This window comes from Echinops telfairi, unplaced genomic scaffold, assembly GCF_000313985.2.
Source record: "Echinops telfairi isolate 266 unplaced genomic scaffold, ASM31398v2 ScPeMD7_12;HRSCAF=54, whole genome shotgun sequence".
Lineage (NCBI taxonomy): Eukaryota > Metazoa > Chordata > Mammalia > Afrosoricida > Tenrecidae > Echinops > Echinops telfairi.
Window position 1 is genome coordinate 1,500,167 of NW_022103909.1, and position 12,886 is coordinate 1,513,052.

Genomic DNA, 12,886 nt, shown 5'->3' on the forward strand with positions numbered 1-12,886 from the left:
AGGAGGGGCTCAGTCGGCGCGGCCAGCGCGGCGGCCTCCCGGGACTGGGAAGGGGGCTGGAGCAAAAATGTTTCTTATTCCAGCGTCTTCCTGCCTGGCCCGGCTCCACCACTCCCTCCTAATAAACCGTTTCCTATTGCCCAGCTAGCAGAGGGCCGCCGGCTCTGCCCTCCTGGGGAAGGCAGAGCCCGACCCCTCCCCCGAGGAGACCCCCGAGAGCAGCGAGCCCCAGCTCTGGGATCCCAGCCCGTGGACCTCCCACATCCGCCGCCCCAGAGGCGGGCCTTGGACTCGGGCCGCGGGGGTCCCGTGGGGTCCCGGCCCCTTGGAGAGGAGAGGCGTCTGGCAGCTGGCTAGGGGACAGGGACATCCCCTCCAGCTCAAAGCCGGGGGAGGAGGGACGGCCTGAAGCCTGAACGGACGTCCGGAAGGGGGCTCAGAGGCCAGGACGCGCGGGGTCGGGGTGGACGTGGGAGTGCGGGTGGTGAGCGTACAGGTGGTTTCAGTGCCCTCTGCCCTGGAAGCTCAGCAGTTTGGGGCTAGTGAGGGGCCAGAAGAACTTTGGCTCCGCCCTCTGCCCCGCCCTCAAGGACTCCCTCCCCAAAAACCGATCCCACTGCGGTGGAGTGGATTTCCACTCCTGGAGACATATAGACAGAGTACCGCTGTCACATGGGCTTCCAGGCCTGCAGTCTTCACCGAAAGCTGACTGCGCATCAGTGCCTAATCGGTTGGCACCAACGCCCTTTCTGTTTAAAATAGGGCACTGAGCCACCAGGGTTCCTTCTAAAAGTACCCTCTCAGTCCGAGCCCTTCACCTGCCTCCCTGCAGCGCAATATCTCCTCTTGTCCCCTCCCTTCCTCTGTGGCCTCTGCATGCATAGACACTGGGGTACAATCCCAGATGGGGGGGTTCTGGGGCAATGGACAGGCCCGGGACACAGCACAGTGGGCAGGGATTGACTCTCAACTGCGGGCGCCCAGAGTGGAGGGAGCCGCTCCCTCATGCCCCCCACCCCGCCAAAGGGAGGTGGGGGCTCGAACCTGTTGTAGACCACTCCAGAGACAGGCACCAAAGGGTTCTTCCCCAAGGAGAAACACTCTTCCTCTAAGGTCTGTCCCCACCCCCTCGCCCCCACCCCACTCCCAACCAGCTCAGAGGACTGACGTCATCATCCACATCCTGGAGTTTAAGTCTCTTGGTTATCCTCAAAGACTTTGGAGTCAGACCACCTACTTGAGAACCCAAGCTAGTTGCCTAATCTCAGTCCTTCCGCGTACTAACTGGACATAACACACAAGGCTTCCCAGGGCTGCTCTGAGAATGAAAGGAAATGGATACTTATCTCCGTTTGCCCGAAGAACCAACAGATCCGTCTTGGGAGAAGTATGGCTGGAATGCTCTTTAGAGGCCAGGATGCTGAGACTTGGTTTCCCGTACTTGGGACATGTCGCAGGAGAGACCGGTCCCTGGAGAAAGCCCCTGCTTGGTAGAGCAGAGGGGCAGCCGGAAAGGGGAAGGCTGTCCAGGAGAGGGCTGGTTGTCGTGGCTGCAACAATGGTCTCAGACAGACGGACAGCTGTGACGGCGGCACAGGACTGGGCAGTGCTTCGCTCGTTGTCCGTCAGGGTCACTGTGAGTGGGGACCCACTCCAGGGCATCGAACAACCACATCGCCTCAGTTTACAGCAAACATCCTGCCCGGCTGTGCTGACCCTGAGGTAAACCAAGATCAAAGCCAATCCATCAACACTGCGTGGTTACAGAACAGACCTGAGTGCCCTAGGCTTTTTCTCAGATGTCAGCTATAAAAAAGCAGTTCACCAGGCCTTTCTTCCTCGGTGCTCCTGGCGAGGTCACGCTGGCTGTTTAAGGAGGTGAGCAAGCATACACCATCGGTACCACCCTCTGACACAGGACTGTTGTGAGTTGCTATCGGTCTACGCACAGCTACCCCATGCGTGCAGAGTACATCCTCACACCCATGACCTTTGGGAAGCAGATCCCCAAGTCTTTGGATGGGCTCCACATGCCATTCAGCTGGCAGTGAGTGCATGACTGCATTGACCCTCGATGGGCGTGTCTATGAATTCAACATGCAAAGGCTGTTGCATGTTGGCCTCATAGCCCAGTGAAGAGATGTGGGTGTTGGGAGCAGGAGATGACCCTTAAAACTCGGCGGGGTCTTGCTGTCATCTAGAAGATGGGCCAGGGACCCTTCCCTCCCCCTGCCCTTGGATGGGAGTAGAGGCTGGGGGCGACGGCCAAGGGCTTGGACTAGCCATCAATTGTGGGCTGACCTCACTTCCTGTGCTGAAACCTTCCCCTTGCCCTGCCCTGCAGCTGCTTCACAACTTGTTGTGACCATTGTGAATTCCCAGAAGCCCGGCACACCCAAACTTCAGTGTCAGGACAGAGCTGTGTCCTGTAGCCAATAGGAAGTAGTATGGGATTACGGTATCTGCTTTCGCAGTTGATAGTGGCCACTTGGGCACTCTATTAGCTAGTGAACTGGGAGCCTGGCCGCATGTCCATCTTTCACACTTACTCTCCCCGCTGCCCTACAATGGCTTTTGATAAACCTTCCCTCCCTCCCCCGCTCTCAGCCCATGGATCTCTCTGTCCTGGGAAGTGGGAGTGAGGCTTTCCCACAGGAAGCATTCAATCTGGGACAGACCCGAAAGCAGAGGCCTGGAGATGAGAGCGGCTGAGGAGAGTCATGGGGTGGCAGACTGCCTCTCTAGGACTTGGGCAGGGCATGGTTCGAGGGCGCCGGCTGGTCCTCATCAGTGCTGAGCCCTCTGGACCCTGACTGACACTCTGGGGGTTATCTGAACCCCCACGCCTTCCAGGGTACACGGAGAACCTGGGGGAGGCAGCAGAGGAGGGACAAGAGTTGGAGAAAGTGCTGGGGACTCAGCCCAATGAGGAAAGGGAAAAGGAATTACAGACTGTGTCCAAGTCTACAAGAATTAATCACTCAGAGGCACCAGCTGTTCCCCATATTCCACGAGGACAGAACAAGAGGAAACAGGCCCAAAGGGCCAAGATTTAGACTTAGATATGCAGGCTTTTCCAGCAGTGCGTGAAATGGAGCCCTGGAGAGCTGCGGAAGGGTGTGTGGGAGCAAGTCTAAAGGAGGTTCTCATCGATGGACATCGATGGACGCAGGTGACCTGGTAAGCGAATACTGTAGAAGGATCAGCGCAAGGCTCGATCCCCTGAGACAGAGGTTAAAGATCTCCCCCAAATGGCCAACTCTTCCAAACTGCCGAACCACTCCATCCTCTCTAATCCCAACTCCTCCTCCACCACCTCCCAGTTCTGCCCCGCCCTCCCCAGCCTCCAGTCTTTGGGTTTCAACCTTTGCTGCAAGGCCTCCTCTCATAGAACTCACGGGCCAGCAAGGAGCTGGAGGCTCCTCCTCACTCGTGGCGTCTCAGGGCTTGAGGGAGCAGACACTAGGCTGCTAGCTCACAGAGCTGCAGAAGCTGGTGGATGGAGGCAGGCAATAGGCTGCTGGCTCAAGTGCCAGGAACCAGGAGCTCAGTGATGAGGAGCCAGGTGCAGCATCTCGAGTGAGAGCGAGAGCACTCACACATCTTGGATGAAGGTCAGACCCTCACGAAAGCTCCCCTGACGTGGGCAAGGTGGTCAAGGGTGTGATGCAATAAAGGTGGTAAGTATGATAAATGGAGCAAAGATGGTGACACCAGTCACAACCTCCAGTAAGGCAGTGGCTCCAGATCATAGCCCACATTTCGCCTGCCTCCTAGCGTAATGGGCAGCTCCCTCCCAGAAGGAACCAGTCACAGGCATAGCAGCTAGGATGGACAACACATCTCCAAACGGTCACACCATCACACAATGGCCAAACTCTGAAAATCTTGGCCCAGTCAGGTTGACCCATAACTTTACCCATCACAGGTTCCACACACCTAATTTTATTAGCACCAAGCTGTCTAATCTCCTAGGTGGGCCACAAGCACCTTATTTGCACAGTCCTACCCACTCATTGTGAGAGTCACACAGACTGGCTAGAAGAGCCATACTAGGTATGGCTCTATTATTATACGACTATGGCTATATTGCTACTATGTTACATTACTACTACGCTATATTACTACTACAGCTATATCACCACTATGCTATATTACTACTATGGCTATATCACTAGTATACTAGATTACTGCTACGGCTATATTATTACTACTACAGCTATATCACTACTACGGCTACATCACTACTAGGCTATATCACTACTACAGCTATATTACTACTATGGCTATATTACTAATACGCTATATTACTGCTATGTCTATATTACTACTACAGCTATATTACTGCTAAGGCTATATTACTACTATGGCTACATTACTGCTACGCTATATCACTACACCTGAAGTGCAGCATGAAGATAAGGAAATGGAGACCTTCCCCTTTCAGGCGGAGCTAGAAGGATCAAGTTCAAGCCTTGCTCTCGACACCAGGGCTGGGCCGCCTTCATGGCCATGCAAGTCATCCAGTTGACCCGCTCTGCTGCTGCCACCTCCGAACACCGTAATCATCGTTGGCAAAGGACTCGCCACCTGCCTTTTGCACCAGACCCCACAGATAATGTTGCTGGCTCTGCAGCGGAGAGATGGAGAGAGAAAGCAAGGGAGGAAAACCAGGGTGTGTGTGTGTGTGTGTGTGTGTGCGCGCGCGCGCCCGCGCTTCACTTACCTCACAGAGTGTAAGACTGAGATTTGACAACCCGGGGAGTCTTCCGACATGAGAGGATGGCAGGGGACCAGAGGAGGGAGGACTATGGGTCTCTTTTAGGGAGGGGTGAGGCAAGTGCCTGAACTTCCCATTCATCTGATTTCAGCCCAGGAGAGATGTGCACCTCTGTGGTCTTCCCTGGAAGGAGCAGAAGAAAGTCGATGCCTAGCAGATGTCTTCTACCTCAGACCAGGGCGGGTGAGGATTTGGGGGCCCTGAGCTTCAGTTTCTTCCCGTGTGCACAAGGGGGGTTCAACCAGGTCACCCCATGCTCTCTCCAGCTCGCTTTTTTGACTGGAAGACTCAGGAGGCCATTGGGTTCCTAGACCCACAGGAACGTCACCACCCAGGCCACAGAGGCAGTCTGGCTGGGGAGGGGGAGGGCCGGGGGGTAGTCAGGAAGAGGCTGGCAGACAGACGCCAGATTCCCAGACTCTGAGCCGCCAAGCCATCTTCCTCTTCCTCTTCGGCCCCTCCAGGATCTTCCCGAGGTGGGCTTGTCCACTCCTTGGCCACCCCCACACCCGCAGGATGACTCCCGACGTTGGTACAACGTGAGGAAGGAATGACAGGTCAGGGCATTCCATCCTACGGCGTGGTTAGAAGGGGCCCCCACAATGCCACAGCAGTGGGTTCTGCATGAAGGGGCCCTGAATGGAGAAAGTATCCCAGGCTCCTCCCTGCCAGTCCTGCAACCTCTGGGGGCCCCTCCCAGAGGCGCTCACGCTAGCGACAAACCCTGGCCTGGCTGCAGACAGACGGACAGTGGGACCAAACTAAACCTGGCATTTGGCCTTCAAATTGTGGCTCAGGGCAACATCTGTGTGTCGAAGTAGAACCTTGCTCCATAGAGTGCTCCGTGGCTGTTTGTTCGATGGCTTTGTTTTTCAGAAGTAGGTGGTCCAGCCTTCCTTCCGAGGTGCTTGCTTCTGGGTGGACATGAACCTCCAAGCTGTCAGTCAGCGTTTTCGTCCTCCCTTCTCTACCGCATCCTCAGACTGGAAGGAAAAGAGCTGCGAGCGATCCTTTGGAGCTTCGTGGGTTTGTTTTGAGGGAGAAGGGGGAGCGCTGAAGCAGGAGTCCAGAGGCCTGAGGTTTGTCAGTACGACCTCAGCTTTCCCGGTTCTGAGATGAGTAATTAGTATCGCTTGTTCTCCTAATCGCTAGCTGAGGGGCCGGGGTAAGACTGGCTGCACAGCTCCTACAAGAAACCAAAATGCTGCAGGAAAGCTTAGGAATCGAAGGGATCCTACCTCGCGGAGGGTAACCTCCCTGCGCAAAGGTTTCTGTCCTCGGGTCCTCTGGCATCCCCTTCGACCGGTGCATTGGCACGATTGTCTCCAGATTGAGACGCTTCGGGCACAGTTTAAGGTTCTTTAGCGTCTTCTCCTGCCTCCGTCCCTCCTGATGATCCATCATTGTATATGATGCCGTGATTTAAAATAACGGCCCACACCTCTAGTTCCTATTCCATCTGTATTGGGTGTCAGCATCTCTGGACTCTTCGTTCATTAAGAGAAGTGGCACTGCGCCCCCCTCCCCACTCCCCAGAGCTGCAGTTTGTATGTAACGAAGGAAAGGCAAGTCAGATGAGAACTGAGGTAAGGAAGTATCTTGCTATGTGTGGTGTTGCGTGGAAATCCATGACCTGGGGCCCTCGTTGAGCATTTAGGAACTGGACAGGAATGCCTAGTGTCGCCAAGACTTTGGCCCACTCTGAAGAGAAGCAGCCAGAGTTTGCCTGGATGAGGGGAGCAGAGTTGGCTAGGAAGGGGGTGAGGGCCTGGCAGGCTCTTTGGTGGAGCTGACGGGACCCTTGCTGGCCCAGGGAGATGGTCTGGGGGCTTAAGGTGACCATCCCCACTGGGAAGAACTTGGCACTTGAACAAGGGGGGACAGGGGGTTGGTCAGGACTGGAGCGTAGGCATTGCCATGGCTGGGGAAAACCGTTTGAAAGAGAGGGCTGAATGGCTGGGCGAGGCCAGAGGCCAGCGGAATTTCCTTCAGTCCCAACCACCGCGGTGGGTGGGACCGGATTGCTTGCACTGGACACAGGAATCTGCCTTTGTTTCCAGCTGGAGGGGAAATGCCACAAATCCTGCCCCCGCCCCGCCCCTGCAGCATCCGTGCCCAGGCTGTGCCCTCTCCAGTGCCAGAGGGCCTGGTCCTGATGGCCTTTGGGATGGCCCTAAGGTCTAGGCTTCCCCTCCACCCCTGCCCCTGCCCCTGATTCTCCCAAAGTGGACCACGGGCGCAGATGTAGGAAATGGGGCCACAGGTATCCCTGGCTGAATGGGAGCAAATAGCCTGAAGTAGAAATGGGTGATTAAAGAATTGTTGGGGGACAGAGGGCACGGGAGGAGGAAGCCTGCTGGCCAGGGAGCCCCAGAGGGGGACCCTGTCCTTCTCACTTCCTTTGTCAGTGAGTCTGTGCCTGTGTGTCCCGGTGTGCTGAGTGTGTTTGTGTGTGGTTGCAGGTAGGACATCTCTGTGGGCAACTGGAAGTCTACAATCTAACAGCCTGTGTGTCCTTCTGTGCCTATGAGGCTGACGGTCACCCTGAATGGCTGACTGTTTGCATGCGACGCTGCTTCTGGGTGACCATGTGACCAAGGTCTGTCTCAGAGTGTCAGCGTCCACAGAGCTTGTGAGTCGGGGGAGGAGGCTGAGGGAGGCTCAGGCCCTGCCTCAAGTCCTCCATGCCGACCTGCTGTCCTCCTACAAAGAAGGCCGTAGTCCCTCTGAAGGGAAGGAGAGCAGTGGGTGGGCTGAATTCCTGCATGAGCCTGGCCAGATGGGGTTCTCCATGTCCACTGGGGAGTTCTGGTGCAGGAAAGGCCTGAGCGATGAGGAGGAAGCAGAACAGGGTGCCGTTGGCCTGGTGGCTGGGGCAGTGGACCGGCCATTTGGAAGGTATGCCTGCTGGAGGGGAAGCACTCCCCTCCAGGAACCTCATAGACCAGTGACCTGGCGTTTGGATCGCCTTACATTTATGTGCTCTGCAAGGTCAGCGGTTTGAATCCACCCTCTCCAAGGGAGAAAGGTGAGACCGTGTCCTCCCATAAAGATGTACAGTCTTGGAAACTGGAGGGCGTGGCTCTGTCCTGTAGCGTGGCTCTGAGTCAGAATTGACTTGGTGGCCGTGGGCTTGGGCTTGGTTTGCCTCCTCCTGACTCAGCAGGGGTTTCCTGGGTCAACTCCCCTCCCCCCTCAAAAACATCACAAAATCATTTTCTCTGAGTGGATTCTGACTCATAACAACCATGGAGTGAATGTGGGGCACGTCCTAGAATAACTGGGGGCAGGGCACCGCCCGTCCTGGTGTTGCTCTGAGAGAAGGGAGGTGAGCAAGGCCTTTGGGCACCCTGGACTTGGCCAACCCCGAACTCCGTTCTTTTCTACGCACATTTATCGAGTCTCGTACAGGCCAGGTGCTGAGCCAAAGGCTGAGGGCTAAGGACAGACACATCACACGCATACACTCGCCACATGTCTACCTGAATGAGAGGAGAATTCCCAGGAGCCCCTCCAGGAACTTAATGAGAATGGATGGCACAGCCAACCCCAAGGCCCCATCTGTAGGAGCCCCCAGTTTACCTGGCTTGGGGTGGACTCACACCAGGTGGGTAGGAGTGAGTCTGAGGTGAGACATGGCCTGCAGGAGAGCTGCTCTGGGGTAAGATGTCTTTTCACCTCAGGGGTCACCAAACAGTCTCCTGGCTGAGGAGGGTTCATACTCCCAAGGACACAGCTACTGCCCAGGCTTCGCCGGTTTGTTGCCTACTGCTGCCCAGGCAGTGAGCGCAGGTCAGGCAGCGCTCAGTGCCTCCTGTCCAGCTGGCTCCCTGCATGGGCCTCACAGCCACGTTGGGAAGTAGCTAGGGCGTATTATCACCACTCGATGTTACAAATGAGGGGCGATGGCTGGGTGGGGTCCAGGTCTCAAAGAAAAGGGATTGAAACAGGTTTCCATCTTAGGTCTCTGGGCTCCAAAACAGGTGGCAGGGTGCTCTGGAGAGCTGTGTTCTGCACAGCCAGAGGCCAGCCCCTGGGCTTCTTGGCCTCTGTTGGCAGGTGCTTTACAGGGCAGTGGCCTCAGGAGCTTTGGGGCAGGGGGCAGGGAAGCTGGGTTATCAGTGGTGAGGCTGACCTTGGGAGGCCCAGGCAGAGCATGGGGCCTCTGGGAGGCCTCTCTCCCAACTGAGGAGGCTGCATGGCCTTGGGTGGGAGGTGGGAGGGTTGGGGGCGCAGTCCAGAGCTTCTAGTGGGCGAGGGAGAAGTGACTTGGCCTGGAGGAAGAATTGCTAGAGATGACCCTGGCTACCCCGGTGACTGGGGACGGAGGTGGGTCTTCTCCGAGGCAGAGAGGCGCCCCCTGCTGGATATATTGCCCAACCCGAAGTCCAGGAGTTCCTGCTCAGGTTGGGCCTCCAGCCTGGAAAGGGGGCTAGGGGGAAGGACCACCTGACCCTCCCAGAATTCCAACAGGTTGGAGGTGGACGGGAGAGAGGCTCAGGGACCCTGATCCTGGGCAGAGGCACACACTGCAGAGGCAAAGACACAGGCTTTGGGGTTCCCTGCGCTCACTCTGCTCCTTACCTGCGGGCCGACCTCGCTTTCACAGCCTCAGGGTCCCCAGCTATAAGACTGGGATGTGATGCGGATGCAAGGAGCCCTAGAGGGAGCCACGCCTTACAGGAGCAGAAAGCCTCTTCTTTCTCCCGGGACGGACCTGGTGATTGTGAACTGCTGACCTCCCGGTTGGCAGCCCAGTGTGTAACCGCTCGGCCACCAGGGCTCTTTATTGACACAGGTAGAGTATGCACTTCATATGTGGCTGCTATTATTATTAAGACGACGCAAGCAGAGAGATTTATGTAACACGTGTGCTAAGAAAAAGAACACCAACCCAAATCTCATAAATAGGTCAAACTAGTTATTCCTAGCTAATAATTCTGCCCATCTAGCAGATGATCACACTCTATTCGCTATTCATTAGGGCCCAGATGGTCTGAAGCCAGACATTCATTTGCAGAAGATGGAAAAACAGCAAATTATTTTTGTCTGGTAGGGGGAAAAAAAGACAAGATTTCATTGCTAGGTAGAAACTAACTTTTGTTTTTGCGTCACATTTTGCTACCTTATTCGAATACTTCCCACCCCCCACCCCCCCTTACTGGCTGTTAACCCCAGTTTCCCATCTTTTCCTCTGATGCCTCCTGCCCATCCCCTCACCCAGTAGGTAAACTACATCTAGGGTTGCAGGAGGCATGCTTTCTCTGTAGGAAACTGTGCTCTGACGTGCCACACAGCGCAAGCAGCGGCCCATCCCTTGGTTCTTTGACTTGATAAACCTTGAAGACCATGCCCTTCCTTCCTCCAGTCAGCCCGGCCCCGCCTGGTGGCCACTGAGGCTGTTGCAGCCCCTTCCGGCCGCAAGCGTTGCTGCAAAGAACATTCACTCAGCATACTGTTCCCCCAGGTCCATCCACGTCGCGAGGTGCTTTGTGGATTCATCCTTGTTTGGGGCCAGGCATGGTCTTCCACTGGGTGGGGGGGGGGCAGCATTTCTTCATCCATTCTTCTGGATATTTGGGTTGTTTCCAGTTTCTTGCTGTGTTGAACGGTGCCTCCATGAACACAGGAGGGCACAGGTCTGTTCACGTTAAGTCTCTTGCTTCCTTAGGGTATAGGCCTCGGCATTTCTGCTCTCGGCCGTGGGAGGTCGCACCACATTGCTTTCCACAGTGGCGGTACTTACTGACAGACCCACCATCAGCCTCTCCGAGCCCTCTCCAGCACTTGTTGTTTTGTCTGTCTGTTTTCAGGCGGGGATGGATGGGAAGGCAGAGGATGCCCAGCTTCCAGGGAGGCCTAGCCCACTGTCCCCAGGCTGGGCGCACACCAAGTCTCCTCCTCCTCGTCCTCCTCTCCATCCTGAGCTCCTGGTACCGCCAGACAGGAGGGGCCAGTCTGCGATTTCCCCCTGGCTTGGGGGTCTGCTTGTGCAGACCAGGAGACCAGGGTGCCTGGGAGAGGAAGATCCTGGGGTTGCAACTGTCGGTGGGGTATAGCCATGGAGGGCACAGGTTCAACAGGCCCTGAGGGTTCTGGTAAGGGGCAAAGACCCGGGGACTAGGGACTGCTGGGGACGGCTGGGGGCCAAGGGTGGGGGTGGGGCAGTGCCCAGCAGCTCTGGCACAGATATACTTCTGGTGCCCGGTGCAGGTGGGCGGGTCGGGACACAGGGTGCGGCAGGCCATGGTGAGGAAGGGACTGGCCAGGCTGGTTGTGACGGTCACCAGGAGGTCCATGACGCCCCCCTTCCTGAGGAGCCTGGGGGAAGGAGTGACTCAAGGTGGCCTGCAGTTTCTCTAACAGGGACGGGGCCCTCTGCACCTGGGCCACCAGCCTGGGCAAGGCTGGCCACTCTGGCTGGTAGTGCTGGCTGAGCTGCTCCACTCGGGGCCGCTGCAGCAGCCGCCGGATCCTGCACGCTGTGGAGAAGCTGTCAGTCAGCACTGCCCACTCCAGAGCTGACTTGCCCCGAATGGGGTCCACCGCTGTCAGGTCAGCACCTGGGAGGGAGGGGCACGGGGGAGACTCGGGGTGGGGCAGCCAGCCAGGGGTGACGTCAGCATGGACAGGTTCTTTCGCAGCTGAGTTGGCTTTGAGCCCCACCCTGTCGGAGCTCTGAAGCCCACAGGGGCGAAACACTTCCAACCTGGAGCAGAGCAGGTGCTGTCTGTCCTGAATCCAAGCGGGTGACCTGGGGGTGGGGTGAGGGTTGTGCCCCTCGTGGGGCAGGTGGAGTGTTTCTGCAGGTCCCCCTTGCTTGGTTCTCATCACATGACCCCTCTGATCTTGGTGGGGTCACTCTGAGCCAGAGGAGGGGGTGCAGACCTCTCTCCTAACCTGCACCCAGAGTGGTGGTGCCAGGAAACGGGGAGCTGGAGGCAGTCACACCTCGGGGAGCACTGAGGGTCCCCCACTCTCAGCCCCTGGCCTCGTGCCCCGCCAGGGCACGTGCTCGGCTGTACATCACTGTGCCCCCCGAGCCGGGACTTGTCACCTGCATCCGAGGAGAAGGTACCACGGCGCAGATAAAACCCAGGGAGAGAAGCCACCTGCCCAGAGTCAGGGTTAGTGGCAGGGCCTGGACTAGAAGCCGAGAGGCTGCCCGCAGATCCCACGGTGTGTGTCTTGGTCAGGTGTCCAAGCGGGGCCAGATGGCCTCCTGGCTGTATTTTCTGGATTGACTTGACATTGGCTCCATGGCCCCACCACCCTTTAACCCTCCCCTGTCTGCAGCGGTGGCAGCTGACCTCCAGTCCATGGGAGGGACTGGAGGTCACCCGGCCCAGCCCAGGCCTACGTACCTGCCATGAGGAGGGTGGCCATGCACTCGGCGGGGTCCCGCACAGCACCCTTCATCAGGGCCGTGAGCCCCCGCTGGTCCCGGGGCTCCAGGTCCAGGCCCGTGTAGGAGCTGAGCAGGAGATTCACCAGGGGCACATGGCCTGTGGGGCACCCAGGGTGGCCATGACTCCCCTGGAAACTCACCTTCCCCCCACCACAGCAGAGCATCAGGCAAGGGGTGAAATGACCGGTGGTGGCCTGGGCAGGGCTGGGTGAGGGTGGTCAGCAGCCTCCCACCTGCTTAGACGGCCAGGAAGAGGGCCGTGTCCCCCTCCTTGTCCTGCTGGTTCACATCCAGGAAAGGGCAGTGGCTAAGCAGGGACTCGCGAAGTCATGGTCGCAGGCAACCATGAGGCCAGTCTGGGGAAGTGGATGCCCACATCTGTTCCTGTCCCCCCATGCACACCGACCCTCACCCACCCCCTTTCCCGATGGGCCAGGCATGGATGTCAACCCTCACCCGTAGCAAGAAGTCCCACGGTCGCCAGAGTGGGGGGGGGGGGCACATGCCGAGTAAGCCCTCACCCTCCTGTTGCTGTCCACCTGGAGGGCCTCCTGCAGGGAGACCCAGCCATCTAGCAGGACTTAGAGCTGGGCAGGGTCATTTTGGGCACAAGCCCAGTACAGGGCCCCCGGCCTTGGTCCTGGGGCAGGGCTGTCATCGCCGGGGCAGGATGGTGCCGCAGACTCGGCAGCCCTCCC

At 57.5% G+C, this 12,886-nt stretch overlaps 1 protein-coding gene across 1 annotated transcript; it reads right to left on the reverse strand.

Annotated features, from left to right (window-relative positions):
• Positions 1 to 9,085: 9,085 nt before the first annotated feature.
• Positions 9,086 to 12,535, reverse strand: ANKRD33 (ankyrin repeat domain 33). Its single transcript, XM_013006913.3, is given in 8 exon segments — positions 9,086 to 9,200; positions 10,649 to 10,904; positions 10,907 to 11,000; positions 11,002 to 11,088; positions 11,090 to 11,343; positions 12,145 to 12,285; positions 12,422 to 12,505; positions 12,508 to 12,535. Coding segments are annotated over 8 exon segments (1,059 nt in total).
• Positions 12,536 to 12,886: the final 351 nt, after the last annotated feature.